This window comes from Petaurus breviceps, unplaced genomic scaffold (genome assembly GCF_028583685.1).
Source record: "Petaurus breviceps papuanus isolate PSGF00001 unplaced genomic scaffold, PetGlider_PUasm1.0 175, whole genome shotgun sequence".
NCBI classification, from domain to species: domain Eukaryota; kingdom Metazoa; phylum Chordata; class Mammalia; order Diprotodontia; family Petauridae; genus Petaurus; species Petaurus breviceps.
The window spans coordinates 6,467,187-6,492,407 of record NW_027185764.1 but is presented as its reverse complement, the minus strand read 5'-3'; the positions used below and the strand labels follow the sequence as shown (position 1 = coordinate 6,492,407).

Genomic DNA, 25,221 nt, shown 5'->3' with positions numbered 1-25,221 from the left:
TATCTTATTCATTTTTGTATCTCCTTTGCTGCCCAGGAAGCCACTAACTTCCCTGATTTCTCATTCCTTTCCCAGTCTAGTCTCCCTGAATTTTTATGCCTGCTGGGGAGGTAAAAACATCCCATTCTGACTTCATCTGCCCCACCTCACATTCTGCCTCTCCCCCCCACACACACTGGTACACTCGTCCTCCATGAAGACTATGCATGTGTTAGAACATCCCTAAGATCTCCCTCCATCTCCAGTTGCTTCCCTCCCCCTCACTTCTCCAAGAAAGGAGAGGCCTGTGAGCTGGAGCTATTTCGGTATCTTGGGTAGCCATCTGTTCCCCCACTTCATCCCTCCCCTCACATCAGCCCCTGGCTCCTTTTCTACCCAGCCCCTCCCCTTCCCAACTCTAAGACTCGGCTAAGGTTACCCTGGTATGTTAAGGGCTCCCCTGGGTGGGGTATATAACCCCAGAGGAGTTGTCCAAGCCTTGTCACTCTGCTCCGATTCCTTCTAGAGTCCCACCAGAGCCGCCACCCAAACCCATAGAGAGAAGATATGGTAAGTGAGATCTCTTCCCCCTTCCCCCTCCAAGACCTCCAGACATTGACCTGAGCTCTGTTAAATTAGAGGACAACTTGGGGGAACAGGAACATTTTTTGAAGAAGAAAGACAGCTAAGAGGATGGTTCTGTGGAGATCAAGGGAGAAAAGTTTAACTTCCTAGAAAAATATGTCAATAACAAAGAGGGGAATGCATCTAACATGATGATATATCAAAATGTTAAAGGTAGAAATAACCTCTGAGATCACCTGGTCCAACATATTTACTTTACAGATAGAGAAACTGAGGCTCAGAAGGACATGGTGTGACTTGCCTAAGGTCCCGAAGAGGGTATGAAACAGAGCAAACACTAGAACTCAGAGTGATGGAGAAAGACCGATAAAAAGGGAATAGAAGAAACATCCCCTACTTGGCCACTCTCCCTTCCATCCCCACCCACCCCACCCAGAAAGGCTACAAGAAATCTCTGCCCAAATTACATCATGTAGTTCTTGTACTAGAAAGTGTACTATACTCTAGTAACTGTCAGTGTTCTCTCAAGAATAGATGTGCTTAAAATTACTCCAGTAATTGCTATAGTAACACCTTAGAAGAAATTCACAGTCCGCCCCCTCTCTAATATTACCTTGAGACTGGAGGATCATAGAGCTATAAATAGCAAGACAGCGTTTACTTTCAAGAATCAGGACAGCCAAGTTGACCTCAGGGTACATCAAGTCAGAGAGGCTGATCTCTTCCAAGTCTAACTCCTAAGGCTAGAAAGAAAAAACCCATCAGCATTATTGCAAGATAGGGATACTGGATATGATTGACAGTCCCTTCTCACCTCCACCTCTGCTATTGTAAGGAAACCCAGTTCCCTCACAGTTATTCTAGGAACAAAGAAAGACCTTAGTCAAATGTTCAAATGTTACTCCAGGCAATGTCATGAAATCCTCACAGTACTTCATCTAAACTCTCTCTCTCTCTCTCTCTCTCTCTCTCTCTCTCTCTCTCTCTCTCTCTCTCTCTCTCTCTCTCTCTCTCTCTTTCTCTCTCTTTCTCTCTCTCTCTCCCTCCCCCTCTCTCCCTTACCTGGGAACAGAATCTACATACCAGTCAGCAGGGTAATAGAATATAAGGGGCTCTAAATAAACCATCTAGTTCCAATATCTTTGTTTTACAGATGAGGAAACTGAGGCCCAGGGAGGGTAGATGATTTGCTTGAGGTCATAAAAGTTAGTGGTAGAGGTCCCTGAAATAGAACTCTGATCCTGTTCTCTTCCTTCTCCCAAATCTTCCATCAGTGATGCCAGACTACTCACAGAATACAGTGTTGTATTAGAGCGCACTGGGGTCGGAGGAACACTTTGTGATACCCTGGGCACAAAGACAATGAGGCTAATAACCATGGTCTGACTTTACTGTGATAACTGAACCTTTCTCTCCATGATGTACCTTGATCTGGTCCTACCCCAGCCAGATTCACTGAGCACCCAGCTTTAAGTCGCACACAAGTAACTGATCCTTCTATCTGACCAACTAAAGGGCGAGAGTTCTGTCTGTATAAGAAAAGCTGGAGAGAGAGAGACAAAGGGGGGCGGGGGAGGAAACTGGCCACAGGCACTCCAAGGGAGTTACCCTACTCTTCTGCCTGCAGTATGTTCCTTACAGATCTCCTGGTCCCATCACCACTATCATCATCACCACTACCTCTCTCTGCACCACCGTGATCCAGGGATTGGGGTCAGGATGAGTGTGCCCTCTGCAGAGGTCACAGATAAGCGAGGGTGCCTACAAGGGGTAGGAGCTCTTGGAGCCTCAGTCATTCTGCTCCTGACCCCCACAAGCTCATTTCTGCACTGAGGACTTTAGCCTGTCTTCCCCTCCCTACTGCTCTCTAGTTACTGATTCTCTAGTGATTTCACTAAGCCTTGCTAGCCTGCAGGTCCCAGGCTTCTGACCCTTTTGTCTGCCCATCTCCTCTCCCCCAAGGCACCCAAGAAGGCCAAGAGAAGGGCAGTAGAGGGTGGCAGCTCCAATGTCTTCTCCATGTTTGACCAAACACAAATCCAGGAATTTAAGGAGGTAAGGAATAGTGGGGGAAGGGGGCTCAGTGGGAGTAGGAGGAATGAGGGGAGGTGATAAGATGGTGAGGAGTCCTGATGCCAGGCTGTCCCATGAAGCCAGGTGTCCTGAGCCCCCAGCTGTCAGTCAACATGACTTCCTCCAACTCCTTTCCTTCCCCCGCCCCTCCCTGGAATGTGCACCTGTCCCAGAGTGGGGGTAGGGGAAAGGAAAAGGAGATGGAGAATTTCTTTCATCCCAGGGGCTGACCTGGCAGAGGAACAGCTGGGACAGGGGGAAGGAATGGAACAGAGTATGGAAAGGGGGGCCTGAGGAAAAAAGCTTAAGAGAATGAGGAGGAAAGTAGAACCCCCATCCCCTCTCTTTTCCTGCTCCTTAACAATCCCCTCCCTCCCTAGGCCTTCACCGTCATTGACCAAAATCGAGATGGCATCATTGACAAGGAAGATCTAAGGGACACCTTTGCAGCTATGGGTAAGAGTTCCTCTGCCCCTCGGCCCTTAAGTCCTGATGACATCTTGTTCCCTTTCTGGGATCCAAACACAAAGCTGCCAGGCCTCTTAGCCTTTATTTTAGCTTCTGGTAACCACTATTCTCTGTCAGAACTTTGGTGACTTAGTTCCTCTGTCTGAGCTTCTCATAGAGTCTGAGAAAGTTAAGAGGAACGTTAAGGAAAGTTGGAAGGAACATTATTTATCACTTAGTCCAATCTCCCCATTTTCCAGAGGAAGAGACAAAGGCACAAAAACACACTTAGCCCACATAGCCATTTAGTGGCAGATTTCATTGTACTCATTCCTAGCCCTCCCCACCTTAATCTTCCTTCCAGAATTCCATTGTCTAGCTCATTCCTCCTACCAGCTTCCCCCCATTAACCTGCCTTTCTCAGGAGCACAATTTGAAACCTATCTCCCCCCTTCTCCCCTATCACACCCCATAGGCCGACTGAATGTGAAGAATGAGGAACTGGATGCCATGATGAAGGAGGCCAGTGGACCTATCAACTTCACTGTCTTCTTGACCATGTTTGGAGAGAAATTAAAAGGTGAGTTTAAAGGTCTTGGGCATACACACCATCCCTCTTACCCAATTCTCCTTTGGGCTCCAGCGTTCTATTCCCCCAGAGATACACCCTTTCCCCCAAAACATGGGAACTTAGCTTCCAGCTTTCCCTGTCTCCAGGTGCTGATCCAGAGGATGTGATCACTGGAGCCTTCAAAGTACTGGACCCCGAGGGGAAGGGATCCATCAAGAAGCAGTTGTGAGTAGTGGCTTATTGGTTTGTTCATGGGCAGCCCTCTCTCCGTGTCTAAGGTCCCATGCTCTCCCCTCATTCCCTGTCCCAAGTTTCTAGCCCCAGTGTTTTACATCTATAACTTCCCCTGCCTCTATCTTTCTTTTTTTGGGTAAGGAGGTAGCCACTGTTCTCCAAAATAAACTGATTTATTCCCTATAACTCCTCATTCTTCCCCAGCCTGGAGGAGCTGCTTACAACCCAGTGTGACCGATTCTCTCAGGAGGAGGTGAGTTTTTTGAAGGAAGAAAACTGAAGAGAAGGAAGAGGGAAAGCTTATTTATTTAGGGGAGGAGAGGGAAGCCCCTGCGGGAGATGACTCCCTCTATCTGACTTGTCCTGTCTCTACCCCAGATCAAGAACATGTGGGCAGCCTTCCCCCCAGATGTAGGTGGCAACGTCGACTACAAGAATATCTGCTATGTCATCACCCATGGAGACGCCAAGGACCAGGAGTAGCAGCCTCCAGAGCTCCAACCTCCCTTCATTTGGTCCTTGGAATGGGGAGCATTGAGCTCCTCTGGATCCAAACCCCTTTGTTCCCCAAATAAAGATGAACTTGTGTTTCTTAATGATGACTCCCCAATATCTTTCTGTGGAGGAGGGTTGAAGGGAACAGAGGGGATCTTTATTTTCACATGAGGTGAGCAAATCTGGAGAAAATGAGGTTAGGACTGAAGAAAGCTCACTGGAAACCTGTTCATGCAGGGAAACCCTTTTGTGGGAGGCCTTTGGTTGGATTCCATGAGAGGGCAGAGCTAGGGCCTTGAGTGATAAAAAGGGGATCTAGAATCGAGTCAGGATTTCTTGCCTCCTCCTCCATATTTTCATACAGTAGACCTCGGGGTATTCTAATTTCTACCAAACAGGGACATTGTGGGACAAAAAATGGGATACAAAGAGCAGGGAGTAGGAAAGAAGGGAAGGTTTTCTTTTTTTTTTTTTTTTAAGCAATCCGGGTTAAGTAACTTGCTCAAGGTTACATGGCCAGGTGTTTCTGGGTGGGTGCTAAGTGTCTGAGCCCAGATTCAATCCCAGGTCATCCCGACACTGGGGCCAGTGCTCTTACTGGCTGTGCTACCTGGCCGCCCCTAGGGAAGGTTTTCTTGATAAAGCTGGAAGGAACCTTAGAAAATATCAACTACAACCTCCCTCATTTTACATATGAGGAAACCAAGGCACAGGGAAGCTAGTGACTTGCTCAGGGTCATGTAATAGTGTCTTTGAATTCAGTTTTCCTGGCTCAAGGTTTAAATCTCTTATCCACTACACAATGCTACTCCCAATGACTTTCTTAAGGCCACACAAGTAAGTCCCTTTTCCTCTCTAGATCTCAGTGTCCTCATTGTTAAAATGAGTGAGCTAGACTAGAAGACTTTTAATATCTTTTCTATTCCAAATGTAGGATCCCACAACATTATATCCATATGAGGGAAATGTATATGCACAGGAGAGGTTGTGTACATGGCTTATATTCATGGAGGGCACGTATATCCAAGAAAGGGAGTGTATGTATGAGGGAGTGTGTTTGTGGAGAGTTTATATATGAGGTGAGGAAGTTCATATGGGTGTAGCAATAATCTACATGCATGCAGAGGAAAGGCAACATATATTTCTAACAAGGCATAATTGTGTAAGAGTATAAATATGTATAGGGGCTTGTTGTGGGGAAATATATATGGTATATATGTTTCATATATTTGGGAGGAATGTATATATACACATATGTATATATACATACAAACTGTCAACCTTTAAAAAATCTGGTTAAAGGAGACAAAAAATACAGAGTATATATGTGTATGAGTGAATGAAGTAAGTATTTGGGACTAGTGTTTGTGGGGATGGAGGGTACATACTGAGAGTGAGAAAGGGCTATAAAGGGAAGAAGGAGGGTCTATTCATGGAGAGGAAGGGGGCGGGGGTCTGCAAAAAAATGCATCTGGGACATCTGCCTCTAGCTCAGGCTAGCCAGGATGGATTGCTATCGGGATTCAGTCTGGGGTGGGGGTGGGGCCCAGCACTGCCTTTCACTGCTCTCCCTCATCTCCCTCCGCCTCCGGCCCTTTCGGCCCTTTCCTCTGACAGCTAGGAGCTATAACTCCATTAGGCTCCTTAAGGGACCTGGCTATCTGGTTTCCCCAGTCCCAGCCACTCCCTTTGTTCTCCCCCACTCCCTCTCTATTCCAGTCTGGCATGCAGTCGGGTTGGGCCCCTCTCCTCCTACAAGGAAGCCATCTGTTTGCCCGTTCCCATTCTCCATTTTTGGCTCAAATGTTAAGCAGGTACTTCCCAGGCCACAGACTACCTTTCAAAATTCTTCTTTCCTAGTCTTCCCCTGCCCTGCCCCCAAACCAGACCATTCTTCCCACCTCTCTTAGCAATATACAGAGCATGGACCCTTAAGGAAATCACCTTTTATTTCAAGACCTTGGGGTACACGGTAAGTGCTTAATAAATGCTTGTCGTGAAGAGCAAAATCAGCTTTGACAGTTAGATGACTGACCAAAGAAGTAGAAGAAGAAGCAAATGGAGAAGAGTAATTGTGTTGCACAAAATCAGACGGAATAGAGGACATGTGGGGATGGGGGGATGGGGGATGAGGAGGCAGCAGGGAGGTCAGTAGGATTCCCAGATATCCACGGAGGAGGAAATGAGCCTCAGTGTGATGGTCAGAGCTCAGCCAGGTACCTTTCTGGAGCGGGTGGAAGGAGGTGAGTGCTGAGCAATTTGCCTGGGTCCTGAGAGACTAGGAGAGAAGGGGCGGGGCTGGAGGCAGGTCCCCAGGGTGTAAAAAAGGAGTGGGTAAGAGGAGGGTGGTGAGTTCAGAAGACATCAGACTGCTCTCCCTGGCTCTGCTGCATCTGGGCCTGCATCTTCTCCAACATCTCCTGCATCCGGCGCAGCTGCAGGGGAAATTCAGCTGCATGTGAGATGGGCCCTTCCCTGGCAGCTGAGGGGATGGGGTGGGATGCCCAGCTCCCCCCTGGGCTTGGGGGAAGCAGCCAAAGGAACTCACCTCCTCATCCTTTTCTCTGATAAGTTTCTCTGTCTCTGCCAGTGGTAACATGGGAAGGGGTATTTCAGTGGCACTCTGGCGGGACAACTTGCTGAAAGCAGGGAGGAGAAAGGAAGAAATTTGGAACTGGTTTGGGAACTCGTAGATAAGCCTTGCCTTCCCCCCCCCCCCATCAGCCACTCACATACCACCCTCCTTTGTCCCACCTAGAATCCTGGGTTGGGGAAGGGTTTGTGTGTCCTTGGAGGTCCCCTCACCTTCGACTGGTGCGTTCCCGGGCCCCAGGACGAGCCAGGCTCTGAAGGCAACGGGCTCGGTAGCCTTCATAGAGCAGGTCGTGGGTCACCTCCTTCAGGTCCTGTAAGTGGGTCTGTACCAGCATACGTCTCAGGTTGAGGAAGTCACAGTGATGAGGATTTTCCACTAGCAGGATATGAAGGAGAGAGGGTTGGAAGGGAACAGAAACAGAGGAGAGGTGTCACGACCACATTGGGAAATATGGGAATCAGGGAAAACTGTTTAGAATCACAGAAAGTCAGAGATGGAAGGGAGATCCTCAGAAATCATTTGGCCAAACTCTTATTCTGTTCTATGTAGGCGAAGACAAATTCTATAGTCAATGAAACACCTCTTTAACAACATATTTTTCCATTCTTCTTGATCTCTGTGACTATATTAACTGCGATGGGGAAGGGAAACCACTCCCTTTACATAGAGATAAGGAAGCTGAGGGCCAGAAAGATGAAGAGATGTCCAAGGTCATGGTATATAGTAAGTGCTTAATAGATACTTTTTCATTCATTCACTCAATTGTTCGTTCATTAGATAATCAAATACAGGACTTCTCCCTCAAAGGTTTTCACTTTTGGCTATGCCTCTGACCTGTGGAAGTTCTCCCTCTACCTGCCTTGTCTAAACCATTATCCTGGGTAGGTTACCCTTTTGGAGACTGCAAGGGGTCAGGCTAAAAAGCCTCCTCCCTTGGTGCTTTCTCAACCTTTCCTCCCACTCTACTTACCTTCTGCTGCTCCCCAGGGGTAGAGGCGACCCCTCACCGGCCGGGCAGCACCATCCCTCACCACGGCACTGGAGCCAATCACAGCAAAGGGGATGCTCTCCTGAAGGAGGGCAAGGGTCAAGCGACACAGGCAGGAATCTTAGTCACCATCGAAGTCTCACCTTACTAAGCTCCCGCTCTCCCCCCTTGCCTTTCACTTCCAGCTCTCTGACATCGGTCACAACTCCTGGTCCCATAAAAACCCCCACCCCCTTGGCCCTCACTTTCATCTCAGCATCCTGTTTCTTGAAATCTTCATCCTCATCGGAATCACAGTCTGGAAACTGGTAAATGTTGATCTCCTGTTCCAATAGCTGTTCCCGGATCTGGCAGAAGAGAGGAAATACTCCAGAGAGGGGGACTACAGAGGACAAATGGGAGGGAGCATCCTGGTCCTGAGGCTGTTAGAACATCACCAAAGCAAAGCTTCCCTTTACAAAGTGCTTTCAGCATCCTCTGCAGAACTCAGGTATTTTGATCCGGATTTTACTGAGAGTCAACTAAGGCCCTAAGTGAAGTGATTTGCCCCAAGTAACACAGCTAAGTGCCTGAGGCAGACTCCAAGTCTCAATCTACAGCATGTTCCCATTATGACTATCCTCAGGCCTTCAAGCTGGCTTGTAACTGAATCACTTGAGAGTGTGAAGTTTTTCAATCATGTTTTTAAAGCCTCCCAGGCAGAAGAGCCCACAAGGTGCTTTAGTAAATCTTTTTAGAGCCTGAACACCCCTTCCCTATTAGGAAATTCATTGTTAAGCTAGAACCCTTTCTTGAAAAAAGAAAAAGAAAAAAAGCCCAAGTGATGAAGAGATAAGGTATTAGAGTTAGGACTAAGCATTAGCTTAAACTCTGGCTTCTTTTAGGACCAAGGAAAGGGGTCGGAGATAAGAGCCCTTGCTCTGCACAAACCTGCCCTCCCCAAACATACCTTCTGCTTGAGAATCTGAGTTTCCTTAGGAGTCAGGGCATCAGCTTTCCCTATGACAGGGACAATGTTGACCTTTTCATGCACAGCCCGGAGGAATGCCACATCTAAGGGGCGGAGCCTAAGCCACAAGGGAAGTCAGAGTCTAGACTTCTACCCCTTTCCACCCCACCCAGGACGTTATTGCCTTTCCCTTACCTTCCTACCCCATCCCCTCCCTAGGCAACTTCCTGGGGAAAAGCTTTCCTCTTCCATCCCCAAGGCTCATCTTTAAACTTAGATGTCTAATCCAACCTACCCAGTTGAGAAATTCCCTCAGTATCCCTCATTGAATCTCCCCCAGACTTCCTAGTTGACCTGGGGGTTCAAGGTCAAATGAGTCAGATTAGGTGAGATGCACCCCAAAGTGATAAAGTCCAGTCTCCTCATTTTACAGGGGAGGAGACTGAGTCCCAGAGAAGAGCTGTGATTTGCCTAAGGTCATATAACAAATTAATGACAAAACCAGAACTAGAACCCAGTTCTCCTGACTTCTAGTTCTGGACTCTCCTGTTTCCTAATGGGTGAAGTTAGAGGGTTAGGTTAGGTGATCTCTAAGGTCTCAGTTAGTTCTGACATTTTATGTCCCTTAGTCCTTTCTAATATACTATACTGCCCAACATCCAGTATGTGCAGAGTCAACTTGTATAGGCTGCCCTGTTGTTAAATTTCCAGCATGAGCATTTACACCTTGAAAATCAGCAAAGGCTATTTCATTATCAGGCTTGACTTATTATTTTTATTAATTTTTAAACTTTAAGAAAGTAATGGAGAAATGTTAATGACACAAATTAAGCTTAAAAGTGAATCTTATCCCACCCTTTGAGAGAGAGAGAGAGAGAGAGAGAGAGAAAGAGCGCCCTAGTTGTTAAATATTTACCATCCTGACTTCATCACCAAAAGAAGGCACAGAGTGACTTAAGAGTCTCTCCAGGCTGCCTCACTCTTTAGCCTGGCTGGGAAAAGTTTCTGACCAGAAACTGCATTTGCCCACCTCTCGTTCCTCCCCTTAGGATTTTAAAGTGTCCTTTCTTCCCCTTACCCTCGACCAAAGGGAGAAATGAAGTAGAGACAGCAGTGGACCCTGGAGTCCTGTATATTCTTCCTGTTGAGGCCACTCTCATCCCTCAGATACTGTTCGAACTGTTCCTCGATGAATCGAACCACGGGCATCCAGCTAGGAAGGATTGGGGGACAGGGGAGAAAACAGTCAGGCTCTGGAGCGGAGGCAAAGAAAGTAAGGGGCCTGGCAAGTCTGTGATGAGAATCTGGTGATGCTCCCTCACCCCAGCCTGAGTCTGTCAGACCAGCAAGGGTGATAAAGCTCTATACATATATGTCATACTTGGGCCTATGCAGAAGGGGAGCCAAGAGGAGGCCAGAGGAAGAAAACATGGATGAGGGAGACTTGGAGCAGAACTTAGAAGGATTAGGACCCTGAAGGTAATCTCTAACATTTATATGGCTGCTTTAAGACTCAAAAAATGTGATTTACAAATATATCATTTGATCCTTACTGTTGTGGGAGCTCCAACTGTGGGAGTTTGGAGCTATTATTATGCCTGTTATACAGATGAGGCAACTGAGTCTGACAGAAGTAAAGTAACTTGCTTAGAGACACACAGCTAGTAAGCCTATGTGTCAGGAATCAAACTCATTGTTCTCTTTCTCCGAGGAGTTCTGAAATAGAGGGCTAGGGACGAATGGAAATGAGGTTTGTCAGCAGCCAACACTTCTGCCCCTAGAACAGGAGCCCACCATCATTGGACAGCCTTGGGAATATGAAGAGGGCCCCCCAAGTAGGGGTTGGGACAGATGGGATTTGTCTTTGATGTTCCCTCCAATAAAGTTTCAACACTGGAAGTGGTATGTGTGTATGTATGTATGGATCAAAAGAACTGAGCACACTCAGAGCCCCTCAGATTTCTAGAGGATTGCTCTCTAGTCTCTCCCCACCCACTCCACAGGAGGTCTGTAGTAATGACACAGTCCCTAGTGGTCCTGACCCAGAAGTCAAAGAGGCTTCTTTCTGTAGCTGAACATGGGGTATCCTATCTTGCCATCCCCATGTTTCCAAATCAGTTCGTATCCGGATTAGATGTCCAGTGACTCCTGGTTGATAACTCTACCTTCCATCTGGGGATTCTAGGTCAGGAAAAACCAGGGTAGACAAAGATAAAAGGAGACAAACCAGACCCAAGCTCCCAAATCTCCAATCTTGGCTTCACACTAGCCCCAGGCCCTACCCTTCTTTCCCTTCACTCTCCTTCTTGACACACCCTCCCCACCCCCTAACCTAATAAGCCAAGGGTTCTTAAGTGTCTTTTATGTGCCCTACACCTTTGGCATTCTGGTGAAACCCATGAACCTCTTCTCAGAATGATATTTTTAAATGCAGAAAATAAAATATATATGCTTAGAAAGGAAATCAATTATATTAAAATGAAAGTATGATTTTTGCCCCTGTCCAAGTTCACAGACTCCCTAAAATCTGTGGATACCAATCCCTGGCTCTAAGAATTGGAAAACTGGGGGTGGCTAGATGGTGCAGTGAATAGAGCATTGGCCCTGGAGTCAGGAGGACCTGAGTTCAAATCTGATCTCAGACACTTAACAAAAAAAAAACTAACTGTGTGACCTTGGGCAAGTCACCTAATCCCAATTGCCCTCTGAAAAGCAAAATAAAATCAAACGAAGAATTATTCTTTCAGCTTCCTTTTCCTTTGCAATCTTTCCCTTCCCTGAGAGCCTGTGCTGGAGGCTCATTCCCGTTCTCAGGCTGTCAAATCAAATCAGTTTAATTGGAATCACCTTCAGTACTGACAGTACCTGCTATGGGTCAGAGCCTTCTCCCCATGGCCCATGCTCCCTGTCCCCCAGGCTTACCAATCTCCGTTGTCCACAGCATCACCAAAACCTGGGGTGTCCACCAAGGTGAGCTTCACTTTGATTCCTTCCTCTTCGATCTCCACACCCCTGCGCTCAATGGTCAGGGTCTGGCTCAGGCGAGCTGTACCAGGGCAGGACAGGGGTGGAAGGAAATCCCATAAAGGAAAAGGGAAGGGAATGGGTGCAAGGAGGGAAGGTAGGTACCAGGAGGAGAGTCAGAAGAGAGGAAAGAGACAGTGACTTGGGAGAGTGAAAGATCCTTTAAAGGGAAGAGGAAAGGCTAAGGGAGAAGGGAACTGGGGATAGCCAGCGTCTCTAGCTTGAAGTATGTTGTTTATCTTTATGTTTATCTTTTATCTTATGAATAAATAGATTTCTCAGTCTGTCTTCCACCCTAGCCTAACCACTACAGGACAACCAACCTGTGACCAGAGAGATGGACAGATTGATAAGGCAGGCTGGAGAATCAAGAAAGGAACCAGTCTGAGGGAGACTTCGAAGCCAGGGAGGGAGAAAAACATTAGTCCCAGCCAATGGCCCTTTACTCACCACTGGCATCAGGTATCACCCGGTCCTTGTAGAGGTCAGTAAGGAAGAGGCTGTTGATAAGTGTTGACTTCCCCAGGCCTGACTCTCCTAATGGGATTAACCAGGCTGGTCAAAGACAGAGAAAAGTGGACTGTCTCCCTACCCTGTCCTTGCTGGACCTTAGATTTCCGAAGAGAGCCTCAGACTCCTCACCTGCCACCATAAGGGTGAAATCAAATCCTTTCTTCACTGACTTTCTGTGCAGCTGACTGGGCAGGGCTGCGAAGCCCACATATTCTTTGTCCTGAAATGGGAAAAAAAAGGTGTGGGAGTGAAGGGGCTACAGTCTGGGGGGAAAGAGGAGGAGGAGGCAGCAGAGCAGAGACTGGGGGGAAAGCACTTGTATCATTCAGGAAGAGAGGGCTGTTGAGGAGAGATGAGTGGGGGTGTTAGAGGGGGAGGCTAGTGGGAAGGTGAATGAAGGCTGGGACCTGATGATTGGGCAGGTTAGTCATGCCATAGAACTGAAGGAATAGGGCTGTGAGTCCTGCAAGGTCTGGGAAGGATGCTGAAGATGCAGAGCTTCCCAAGAAGGTCTCACCATGGTCTTGGTGTCTTCTTGCTGCACCTGGTTCCGCTCCCCACTTCCTCTGCTAGGGGAGGAAGTTGACAGTGGCTTTAGCCAGGCAGTGCAGGAAGTGGTTTGCCTATCTGGGAGGGAGGGGGTGTAGGGGGTGTGTGTGTGTGGGAAAGGGAGTAATGGAAGAGTTCATACCTATTCCTCGAGAAGAGGGTAGGGGGAAGGCGGGTTGAGCTTCCCAAGGGAGTCCTGGGGCTCTTGGAGATTAAAGATGGAACCCTAAGTCCCCCCCCAACCTTGGGACTCAAAGACAAAAACCAGGGAGTTCACACCCTTTACAAACTTTTCATGATTTTTATCCATCCTTTCTCCTCTATATACCTACATTTCTTGAGCCTCCTCATTCCCATCAACTTTTGGTGAGGGTGTTGAAGAGACTCACTTCTTATGGGGTGATTACCCTTTGGTGGAGAAAACAGAGAGAAGCTGGGGAAATAAGCTGTGCTTTAATCTTTCAGAATAGGACTGAGTAGAACCAAAGCTGAGCATGAATAATAACTAAAGGAAGTCCTAAGTGGTAGAGATAGAGTCAAATGTACAATGAGGAGGTAGAACTATATGGATTATGAAGAACTTTTCAATTTTGGGAGTAGGAACCTATGGGCATACAAGTGGAGTCCAGAATTGGAGGGAAGAGTGAATCCACCAGGACTCTCATGTGATACCTACCCACTGAATGCTTTATCTAGACTAAGGAGCAGAAAGTGTGGCATCCCTTTATGGATATCCCCTGTGGGAAAGTCACAGACACAGGCTGCAACCTTTTAGTTGGAATGGTCACCATAGAAGGGTATAGGAAGAAAGTGATAAACTTGGAGTTGACAGATATAGGCTGCAGTCCTGGCTCTCTGGCTAACTCCCATTATGGCCTTAGGCAAGTCCTTTACCTCCCTTCTCATTTTCCTCTCTGTCAAATGGGGATAGAAGAAACTCACTGGAATGTTGCAAGGGTCCAGTGAGATAATGGATTTGTACCATGGGGATATGGGAAATTGTTGTAACCCTTGTGTCTGAGACTCCCAGAACAGGAAAGGCCTGGATTTTTTAACTTTCTTTGGAAATGGCTGCATGGCACTCATATCTTAATTTCACATACAGTAATAATACTGTAAATGAGAGTTGGCTACTTTCATATTTTTTAATATTTTATTTTTTTAATTACACATAAAAACAAATCTTTAACATTCATTTTTAAAAATTTTGAGTTCTAAATTCCCTGCCTACCTACCTCCCTCATTGAGAAGGGAAGCAATTTGATACTGGTTATACATGTGCAGTTAGGCAAAACATATTTCTGTATTAGTCTTATTGTGAAACACAAATCAAGAAACTCCCCCTCCCCCCACAAAAAATAGTTTTAAAAAAGTATGCTTTGATCTTCATTTAGACTCCATCAGTTCTTTCTCTGGAGGTGGATAGCAATTTTCATCATAAGTCCTTCAGAACTGTCTTATATTGGGGCAGCAAGGTGATACAGTGAATAGAGAGCACTGGCCCTGAAATCAGGAGGACCTGGGTTCAAATCAGGCCTCAGACACTTGACACACTTACTAGCTGTGTGACCTTGGGCAAGTCACTTAACCCCAATTGCCTTGCCTTCCCCCTCCAAAAAAAAAAAAAGAATTGTCTTAGATCATTGTATTGCTAAGAATAACTAAGTCATTCATAGTTGAGTATTAAAAAATATTGCTGTCATAATGTAAAATGTTCTGGTTCTGCTCATTTCATTTTGCATCAGTTCATTTCAGTCTTCCCAGTTTTTTCTGAAACTATCCTGCTCCTCATTTCTTATAGCACAATAGTATTCTATCACAATCATATTCCACAACTTGTTCAGTCATTTCCCAATTTATTTCCAATTCTTTGCCACCACAAAAAGAGCTGCTATAAATATTTTGTGTGTTTAGGTCCTTTTCCTTTTTTAAAAATCTCTTTAGGATATAGACCTAGTAGCGGTATTGCTGGGTCAAAGGGAAAGTTTTATCATCTTTTGGATATAATTCCAAATTGTCTTCCAGAATATTTGGATCAGTTCATAACTTCACCAGCAGTGTTCCAATTTTTCCACGTCCCCTCCAAAATTTGTCATTTTCCTTTTCTCTCACATTAGCCAATCTGATAGGTAGAGGATAGTATCTCAGAAGTGTTTTAATTTGCATTTCTCAAAACAATAGTGATCTGGAGCAGTGCTTCTTGAACTGTGGGTTGTGGCCCCTGTCACATTCAGTTGAATGTGGGGGTCTCAAAAAATTTGGCAATAGTAAAAGTTTTCTGAACAAGCAATAACCAAAAATTAATTAAAAATTAAATTCATAATGAATCTGAAAGTGCTTCTGGTAGTGCTTGCCTGTGTTGCATCATGCAGCATCACTGCAGCATTGGTTCTGAACACACAACATGTGTACTTTGCAATGGGTATGCTATCACTCCACACAATCCCAACAAACACTTCCAGAAACACCTCGGTTCAGATTTGAACAGGTATGTTATGAATTGCAGTGTCTTTACTGTACATATAAAATTGTTAAATGAATTTTGGCTTAAGATTAGGACAGAATTTCCAACAATTTCTGAAATGGCCTTAAACATACTTCTGCCATTTTGTACTACATAGTTATGCGAAGCAGTGTTCTCAGCATTGAGGATTATAAAATTAAAAGTGATCAACTCTGAAAAATGTTGAAGATGCTCTAAATCCTGCAGTATCAAATATTCCATCAAGATTTAATTCTATATGTAAAAAATAAACAAGCACATCCATCTCATTAGTATGCAAATTTGTTTTCATCTTTAATAAAATTATATGTATATCAAAGAATTGTTTTAAAATAAATTTCTTTTGTTTGATTTGTATACTTATTTAATATACTTATATGCCCAGGGTTACATAAAAATTTTGGGGGTGAAAAGGGATCACGAGTTTTTAAAATCACAAATTTAAGAAGCCCTGACCTAGAGCATTTTTTCATATGATTATAGATACCTTTGATTTCTTCATCTGAAAACTGCCTGTTCATATCCTTTTACCATTTCTCAATTGGGGAATGACTTATGTTCCTATAAATTTGATACCATTCTCTATATATCTGAGAAATGAGGCTTTTATCAGAGAATTAGTTGTAAACTCTGTTCCTCCCCCTTTCCATTCCCCCCCCTCCCAGTTTTTGGTTTCCCTTCCAACCTTGGTTCCATTGGTTTTGTTTGTGCAAATTTTTTTAATCTAATGTAATCAGAATTATCCATTTTACATCCTGTAATGCTCTATATCTTTTGTTTGCTCATAAATTCTTCCCTTATCCATAGATCTGACAAGCAAACTATTCCATGCTTCCTTAATTTACTTATGTTATCACACTTTATGTCTAAATCATGTAATAATTTTGGCCTTATCTTGGCATATGGTATGAGATGGTCTATACCTATTTTTTTTTTTACCAAATTGTTTTCCAGTTTTCCCAGCAATTTTTTTGTCAAATAGTGAGTTCTTGTCTCAAAACCTTGGATCTTTGGATTTATCAAACACTAAATTATTATGGTCAATTAATATTGTGTATTGTGTACCTAATCTATTCCACCAATCTACCACACTATTTCTTAACCAGTATTAGATAAAGCCTCCTTCCTCCACATTTTCCCTCATTGATTCCCTTGATAGTCAAATTGGTTACTTTTAAAGAAGAATCACCTAACCAATAAAGAAACTCCTACCATGTGTTAAACACTGGGAATAAGCAGTCCTTTCCAAAATATAAATCCTACAAAAACACAAAAAAAGTTTTTGAAAGGGTAATTATGCAAATTTTAAAATATTTATATATTTCTTATTAAAATTCAACATAACCACTGCCTTGTGCTATATATTGCTTATTCAATTTTAGAACTCTATAAAAATTTTCATCACTTGCTGTTCAGTGAATGAGAGGATTTCATTTGTAACATCAGTCTTCAGATAATTCAGAGAACAAGGTTCTGGTACAAACACTATAGTTTTGACATAACTCCACAAGAAAAAAATATAATAAAGGTAGATAAAGTAACTCGAAGCAGTCAAGCAAGATAACCTGCTCTTACTGATCCACCGGTCTGAGAAAGTGTCATCCAGAAACTGTTGCCCTCAAAATGCCCTCAGAATGACACAAAGCCCTGTCTTGTAAAAAATAAAATAAAAAGTGTTTGAATTCAAAATTCATAAAACTAAATAAGTGTAAAAGAAATTTCAACTTCCAAGTGATATTTTTGTAAGTTTTTAAGTTTGTAGTAAGTTTTTATAAGTTTGTTGCTGAAGTTGTTAAAACTTTAAAATGCACTCAAACTTTTGAGATAACCTATGTATACAAGAATGAAATGGTCCTTGTGTTCAAGGAAGCTATATTCTGATGAGGAAGAAAATGAGAGAGACTCTTAGAGGAGCAACTCTGAGTCCCAAAGATGTATGTAAATTCCCCAAATTGTCAGAGTCCTGAACATAAGGACTCCTCTGACAGACACCATGTTCCAAGCCCTATGTTTTCCCATTGCTCTCCATCATTCAAAGCAGAAGAAGGAGGCAGGGCAGCTTCTCTCTCTTCTCCCTCTCTCTTTCTCTCCCCCTGATATTCTTGACTCTTCCCAGCTTCCTCATCCATGCAGTTTTTCAGTCATGGTGAAGATCAGTCTCTAGGGTTTTTATCTTCTTCTATTCCATCTCTCCCAAGGAATATGAGTACAAAGGTCTAGGTCTCCTTTCTATTTTCCTTTCCCCAGCTCTTCTTTTCTTCATTTTTTTCCTCCAGCCCCATACTCCTAGGCATAAGTTCACTTAGTTGCAGCCTCTAGTATTAGCTGCCAGACAGATAGGAAGTCATAGAAGAGGAAGATTCTTTCCTATCCCATTTCTCACTGTAATTATACCTTGCCACTTGGAGAGTCATGGCCAAAAAGATCAGAGCTGGGGGCGGCTAGGTGGCTCAGTGAATAGAGCACCAGCCGTGGAGTCAGGAGGACCTGAGTTCAAATCCGGCCTCAGACACTTAACACAAAAACTAGCTGTGTGACCTGGGGCAAGTCACTTAACCCCAATTGCCCTCCAAAAAAAAAAGACTTGATTTAGGGGTGGCCAGGTGGCTCAGTGAGTAAGAGCACCGGCTCCAGTGTCGGGATGACCTGGGGATCAAATCCGGTCTCAGATACTTAGCACCACACCCAGAAATAACTGTCCGTGTAAACTTGAGCAAGTTACTTAACCCCGATTGCTTTAAAAAAAAAAAAAGAAAAGAAAGAAAAAAGGATGTCTTAATTTGTGCTGAGTCTGTCACCTCTTTATTTTGAAGTAGGACCATGTTACATTAGGGGCGGCTAGGTGGCGCAGTGAGTAAAGTGGGAGGACCCGAGTTCGGTTCCAGCCTGAGACACTTAACATCCACACAAAAATACTACCCATGTAACCTTGGGCAAGTTACTTAACCCCAAATTGCCCTCCAAAGTCCCCCCCAAAAAAAGATCAGAGCTGAAATTGATTTTTAATAGAACCACTTTTACTGTCACTATGAGATGAAGGAAAGGCCAAAAGACCACTCAGGATTTTCCATATCATCCTAAAATGCCCTGTTCTTTCAATGGTGGGTCACCACATGTACAGACACTGCCCCAAAATTCCTACATGGTTGGCCAGAAGCAAGCAGATAATGTCTGTGTATATAGGCATGTACAAAATATATGCAAGGTAATAGGGACAAGGTAATAGAGACAGAAAAGTCTCACATAGAAGGTGGTACTTAAGCTCAGCTTTGAAAGAAACTAGGAATTCTGCTTCATGAGAGAGTTGGGCTTTGGGGGGATGGGGGTGGGATACAGTGGAGAAGAGGATTCTCTTGGCATTTCTGAAATTGAGACCTCCTACAGCACTTGTTACAGGTAATTAAATAATAATTTATTAAACACCACTATGTTCAAAGCACTGAGCTAGGTACCTCTAGGTAAGACCAGGCACAGGGCCATACATGAGTAGAACCACTTTATGTAAAATGTGACTGTTTATTTAGTAGTTATATTTGTATTAATATGATCTTTATTTTTCCCCAGTGGCCTAAAGCCCAGAAAGGGAAGACTCTGAGAATATGGAGACATATCTATAGCAGTTGAAAGGTAAATCCTTATCCCCAGAATGCCCTCCCTCCTCATCTCAGCCTCTTGGCTTCCTGTAAGACTCAGCTCACTTTCTGCAGGATGCCTTTCCTTGCCCTCTCCGACCCAGCTATAGCCTTCCCTCTGAGATTGCCTTTTGTTTATACTGTACATATTTTTATGTACATAGTTGTTTGCATGTTGTCTCCTTACCCCCACTAGAATATACACTCCCTGGGGATAGGGACTTTGGGTTTTTGTGTTTGTTTGTTTGGGGTTTTTTTTTCTTTGTATCCCCAGGTACTAGCATAGTGCTTGGTATACAGTAAACACTAAATAAATGCTTGTTGATTGACTCCCTGTAACCACTAAAAATCACTTCATTTATAATCATGTGTCTCTTACACACATAATTGGATACTTAGATAAATCTATTATTTCCTTCTTCCATTAGCACAGATCAAAATTCTTCCATGCCTTCTTATCCTATATGATTCTCTTCACATATGTTTTCCTCCTTCTGGGTTCATCTACAAATTAAATTATCTTGGGGTGTTCTAGTTTATCTGCAGGTTCATTCTCTCCTCAGCTAACTTTCCATGTCTTTTGAGGGAATAGCCTCATAGACATCCTCCTCTGAAACTCTGGACAAATGAACTTGTACTCTAAATCTATGTTGTCTTTGATCACCATGTCTGCTTATCAAGGGGTTCCAGCAGCTGGTTGTTGGACTTTCTTGCTTCCATATAGTAGTAACTTTTGCATTCAATAAACCCTCTAAGAAGTGGTGCCACTCAAAGTCAGTGTCTTTGCTTTTATCTGTTCTTCATTTTTCAGTCAAAGTTTATTTAAATAGGTCAGGTTAAATCCAATGTAATTGTTATCTTCTCCTCATTCGCCTTCCAATTTGATCATTTTTATTTCATTCTAGTCAACCTGTGGTCTGACTGCAGAATCATTTCTGAAAAGACTCATGCATTCATAATCAGTCATTTCCTTTTGGTTGAGGTAATCAAATTCATTTGAAATGGTGTTATTCAGTGTTTGTCTGATTTTCTTTTTGAAAAAAGTACTCCTGTTATGAGGTTTCACACTCAGTAACAAACAAGTCTTTTCTCAGCCCTTTTACATCTAGTTAATCAAGGTATATGTTGATAGGCACACAAACATAATAAAAGGAAGTGTGTATAGAATAGAGATCAGAGAGTGGGATTTTCTGCTTTTAATGTGGGAGCTAATGCAGTGAAAATTACTCTGGAATTTGTTTGCTAGTGTAGTGTAAAAAGAAGAAAGACCATTGAGAGTCTGAGTTCAAGAACTGACTCTGAGACCTCAAGCAGATAATTTTACCTCTCTGGGCTACCATTTCCATCTACAAAATGGGAACAATAATACCTATACTATCTACCTCATGAGGCAGATCAAACATCACATGAATTAATGTTTGAGGATAAAATGATATTTCTAAAACACTTTACAAGTCTTAAAGTGCTATACAAATGGTATTATTTGTTATTGTTGTTTATAGGCCCTAGGTACTATTAAAACGTGAGACCTCCTATTGTTAGAGATGCCTTCTACATGAAACTTTTGCTGATGCCTCCAGCTGCCAGTACTAGTTGTTCAGTCCTTTCACTTGTTTCTGATTCTTTTTGTGAGCTGATTTTGGGGTTTTCTTGACAAATATACTATAGCAGTTTGCCATTTCCTTCTCTAGTTCATTTGACAGATGAGGAATGGAGGCAAATAGGGTGAAATGACTTGCCCCGGGGTCACACAGCTAGTTAATATCTGAGGCCAGATTTGAACTCATGAGGATGTCTTCCTGATTCAAATTCCAAGGTTCTCTCTGTTGTGCTACCCTGCAAAAACGTTACCTTATAGTTATTGTATATATTATGACATGTAAAAAGTTTGAAAGATATGATTCCTGGGTAATCATTTTATTAATTATGGCCAGCAAATAATCAATAAAAGGATGGTCACTTGCTGTCTCTCATAAACCAAAGACAGATCATGGTATGGTGGCCTCTTGTCACTTATATGTCCTTGGAAGAGTGGGTGTTCCATATAGGTAGTAATCAGACTGGCTAACAATGAGAGAAAGAATATTATAATGAGAGCTGGGCATATTCCAATGTTGGGCAGGGGAAATGTGACTTTGTTTATGTCACTCTTACTCTCAGACCACAGCCCAGCCTAGGCAATCTAGACAAAGGATATGCCCCCCCCCTTTTCCTTCCCCACTCCCATTCAAGTCTGAGTAGAACACAATCGGCCAGAATTCATCTAGATTAAATTCTTCTTATTCTTTAATCAGAACTAATCTTTTCCATTTGGGTGGGGTCTGAACAAGATTGAGAAGAATGTTAAAATCCAATCTCATCATCACCCTATTCTTCAGAGTCTGATTTGACCTAATAGAGAATGAGGAAATAAAAAGGGAAATTGGTTATTAATGTGAGAAATAATCAATTCTCTCGATATATTTGTAGCACATGCTCTGGACCCCTGCTTAAATTGGTAACCTGAGTTTCCTCAAAGCTCTAGGGTTAACCCCGAGGGACTAGGGGGAGAATATCTTTGAAATGCTGTAGCTCTGTGCTTCCCCCATAATTATCAGTTGTTATCAATGAACTATTTGGACTTAATTAGTTTTTAGAAAAAAGATTTGCTTTGGTGGTATAATTGTTACAAAACAACCTCCCCAAAGTCTGACACATTGTCCCACAAATACATACAGAGTCTAGAGGCACTTAAGGCTCACGTTTAGAGAATATGTAGCAAAGAGAGTAACTCAGCTGAAAAGGAGGAGGGGGGGGGGCAGATCCTTTGTCTAGATAGCTCATGCTGGGTTGTGGTCTGAGAGTAAGAGTGACATAATCAGAGTCACATTCCCCCCCCCCCCCCACACACACACACATTGGGCTTCACTCCTGGAAATCTTTTTGCTAGAATCTTTAGGATGTCTCCTTTGCATTATGTTATAACTTTTTTGCTGAGCCCCCTCCTATAGAGCCTTGAAGGTGTTTTTCCTCATCTTGGTCAGTCTGTCCAAAGCTCCCAATGCAGACACTAAGCACTTAGATATTGTCCTTGACTCTTCTCTCACCTCACTCCGTCAAATCTGTTGTGTCAGTTTTACCTACATTGCTGGCACATGACCCCTTCTCTCTGGCACTGCCACCACCTGGGTCAGGCTTTCATCACCTCATGCCTAGACTATTCCAATAGACTGCTGGTTGGTCTCCTTTCCTTATTCCCCCTCACCCCCACCCCCACTCCAGTCTATCCTCTATGCAGCTGTCAAATTGAACTTCCTACAAAGCACAGGTCTGACCATGTCACTCTCCTATTCAGTAAGCTCTAGTGGCTCCCTATTACTTCCAAGATGAAATATAATATCCTTCATGTGGCTTTTAAAGCCCTCCATAACCTGGTTCCTTCCTACCGTTTCAGTCTTTATATACTTTACTCCCTTCCATACATTTTGTGATCCCAGGACACAAGGATCCTTGCAAGACGCTCTGTCTCCTGACTTTAGGTATTTTCTCTGTTTCTTATTCCTGGAAAGCTCTATCTCATCTCTGTCTCCTGGTTTCTCTGGCTTCCTTCAAGTGTCAGCTAAAATCTTATCTTCTGCAAGAAACCTTTCCCAGTCCTCCTTAATTTTAGTGCTTTAATACTATTATTTCTAATTTATCCTGTACCTCGTTTACATGTGGTTGTTTGCATGTTGTCTCATCTCCACTAGAACATGAGTTCCTTGCCTTTCTTTATGTTTCCAGCACTTAGCACGGTATCTGGCACACAGTAAAGACTTAATAAATGCTCATCAACCAATTAAATTACTTACTATATACCTAGTACTAATGATAAGAGAACTGAGACCAGAACAAGGCTGTCAGCCATGTCCAGAGCCTCAACCTTCACCGGAATCAGTACAAATGTTAGTGCTGTGACCCACATGGGGAGAAAAAAGTAGGGACTGGGGCAAGAAGCCCAAAAGTGCCAGTGACTGTCAGCTATGGTGAATTCTGGGGAAATGGTGAGCCAGGCGCAGAGAAAACAAGCTCTGTCCCCAAGCTTCCTTTGCCTTACTTGCTCAAACTCTGAGGTCTAGAGCTGGGATCATGGGGGCATTTCTATGTTACTGAGAGTTTCGGACCTTTCCCCTGGTATCCCAAAGATTGGGGAAGGTAGTAGAGTTTGGAGAGACAATGGGGGTGTTAGGCTTCACATGGGGAGCATTTGACTATTTCCACTAAGCTTAATAAATTATTTGACCATAACATGTTGATCACCTATATCTAGTGATTATGGAAGGTCATTCAACAAAGAGGAAAGCCTAGATGCAGAGAGAGAACCACAAATTTTCTCATCTTAAAAATATTGTTGAGGAACATTTTATCATCCTTTAGTTCAGAGGTTCTTGACTGCTATTTGTACCTTGGACCCCTCTGGCAGTTTGGTGAAGTCTGTGCACCAATCCTCAAAATAATGTTTTTAAATAATTGAAGTGCTAAATTTTAGTTGGAGGTGAATGAAAATAAAGCTGTAACTTCCCCCCATTCACATCCATGCACTCCTCTGACATCTATCTATGAACCTCCCCTCAACTCAGGTTAACAACCCTTGCTCTAGTCTAAATTTAGAACTGGGACAGCTAATCTGAGCTCCGAGGCTCCTGCCTGCAGAAGAGCCTTGGAAGCAGCCCTTTGGCTGTGGCTTGAATTTAGTGCCACCTGGTGTACAACTGAAACATTACACCACTTCACTGGACCAAATAAGCAGGCGACAACCTCTGTGGGCTCGAAGGCAGCTTGAGAACTGCTTTGGAGAGTATCTCTAGTGTCACTCGTGTACCCCATTGTGGCACACACAGTCCACAGATGTCACATGATAATACTAGGCAGCATATATGCTAAACCCCAAATAAAAGGTTCGATTTTCAGACTAGGAAGACACAGGCAAAGTCAATGGGAGCTTCATGGAGATGAGACTTTGAGTTGGTTCCTGATGATAGTATAGAATTCTGATAGAGAAAAAGGAGAAAGTCATTGTTGGGTGGGAGAGAAATGGGAACAGGAAAAGCAAAACCGGGTGGGAAGCCACAGTGTCCTGATGTAGTGGGAGAGAAGAGATAAGTCCCTGAACTACTAGGCAGTCCAGGCTTTCTTTGCAAAAGCTATCTTAACCCAAAAGTGGGGCAGTGTCAGCTTTTATACCACAAGACCTTCCCTGATCCCTTTTGAAATTACTTTGTTTATATTTGTATTTCCTTTTATATATGTTGTATCTCCCAGTAAAATGTACTCTCCTTAAAGATAGATTGTTTCATATTGTCTTTGTATGCTCAGGCTTACCAAAAAGGTTGCTCATACTAGGTAGGCACTTAAGTTTTTTTTTTTTAATTGTCTGCCTTCATGCTAGGCATTTAAGTGTTTTTTAAATTGTGTTGGCTTATCTGTATTGAAAAGAGGAAAATCTGTGCTCAGCTCTGGGGGCTGGTAGAAAGTAGGTGAGGTTGGGAGTATACACCACAGTCTTGAGTTCGACAGAGTACAAAGGAGGGTGGTGGGGGTAGGATTCAAGGCAGCCTTTTGCCCATGTCAAAATGGCTACGATAAAAAGCCCCTAAGTTTCCTGAGAAAGGGTCTCAGAGAAACCATGACTGAGCCCCAGTGGGGAGGGAAAGACTGGCTCCATCCTCACTCTGCTTCTGTCTGGGTCTTTCCAGAGCCTCATACTATCTATCTACTCTGGCTCTAACCTGGTGCATTATGGGCTGGTCCACACTGTTCTAGTATTACCAACAGTCTGACCACCTCCCCCACATGCAGAAACTTGTGTGTATACACAGAGAACAATCATAACCATCAATATCTGGCACTGGAATGATTTTTAAAACTTGTTTTATCTGGAGTTCCTCCCATCTATTATCTCATTTTATCTTCATAATGATAGACTTATTTGTCTCAAACATCCACCCACTAGAATTTCCCCTCCCTTCTCCCCCCCCCCCCCCCCCCACGCCCCCCCTCATCCCCCCCCCCCCCCCACACATCACCGCCCCTGACCACACCCGCCACACACAACCACTCCTCGC

The 25,221-nt window shown here is 43.7% G+C and overlaps 3 protein-coding genes across 7 annotated transcripts in view; 2 read left to right on the top strand and 1 right to left on the bottom strand.

Annotated features, from left to right (window-relative positions):
* The first annotated feature begins 392 nt into the window (after positions 1–392).
* On the top strand, positions 393–4,485 carry MYL11 (myosin light chain 11). The gene is made up of 7 exons (XM_069084707.1): positions 393–549; positions 2,527–2,619; positions 3,018–3,093; positions 3,560–3,664; positions 3,802–3,880; positions 4,094–4,142; positions 4,268–4,485. The coding sequence occupies exons 1-7, from the start codon at positions 547–549 to the stop codon at positions 4,370–4,372; spliced, it is 510 nt and encodes a 169-aa protein (XP_068940808.1). The 5' UTR covers positions 393–546; the 3' UTR covers positions 4,373–4,485.
* A 1,595-nt stretch (positions 4,486–6,080) lies between these two features.
* ZNF48 (zinc finger protein 48) overlaps positions 6,081–25,221 on the top strand; it is a 25,923-nt gene continuing 6,782 nt past the window's right edge. The window contains exons 1-3 of one of the 2 annotated variants that reach the window (XM_069084682.1): positions 6,081–6,198; positions 8,304–8,458; positions 19,071–19,133. The gene's annotated coding sequence lies outside the window, so the exon portion shown is untranslated. The other variant, XM_069084681.1, reaches the window with a different exon arrangement.
* SEPTIN1 (septin 1) overlaps positions 6,311–25,221 on the bottom strand; it is a 20,342-nt gene continuing 1,431 nt past the window's right edge. The window contains exons 2-12 of one of the 4 annotated variants that reach the window (XM_069084691.1): positions 12,972–13,023; positions 12,584–12,674; positions 12,392–12,496; positions 11,840–11,963; positions 9,996–10,130; positions 8,918–9,035; positions 8,214–8,315; positions 7,951–8,050; positions 7,190–7,355; positions 6,933–7,023; positions 6,311–6,819 (exon numbers count right to left, since the gene is read on the bottom strand). In XM_069084691.1, the coding sequence (XP_068940792.1) occupies positions 6,739–6,819; positions 6,933–7,023; positions 7,190–7,355; positions 7,951–8,050; positions 8,214–8,315; positions 8,918–9,035; positions 9,996–10,130; positions 11,840–11,963; positions 12,392–12,496; positions 12,584–12,674; positions 12,972–12,974 (1,116 nt within the window). In that variant the 5' untranslated portion in view covers positions 12,975–13,023 and the 3' untranslated portion in view covers positions 6,311–6,738. The remainder of the gene's footprint in view (positions 6,820–6,932; positions 7,024–7,189; positions 7,356–7,950; positions 8,051–8,213; positions 8,316–8,917; positions 9,036–9,995; positions 10,131–11,839; positions 11,964–12,391; positions 12,497–12,583; positions 12,675–12,971; positions 13,024–25,221) is intronic. The other 3 variants (XM_069084692.1, XM_069084694.1, XM_069084695.1) reach the window with 3 other exon arrangements.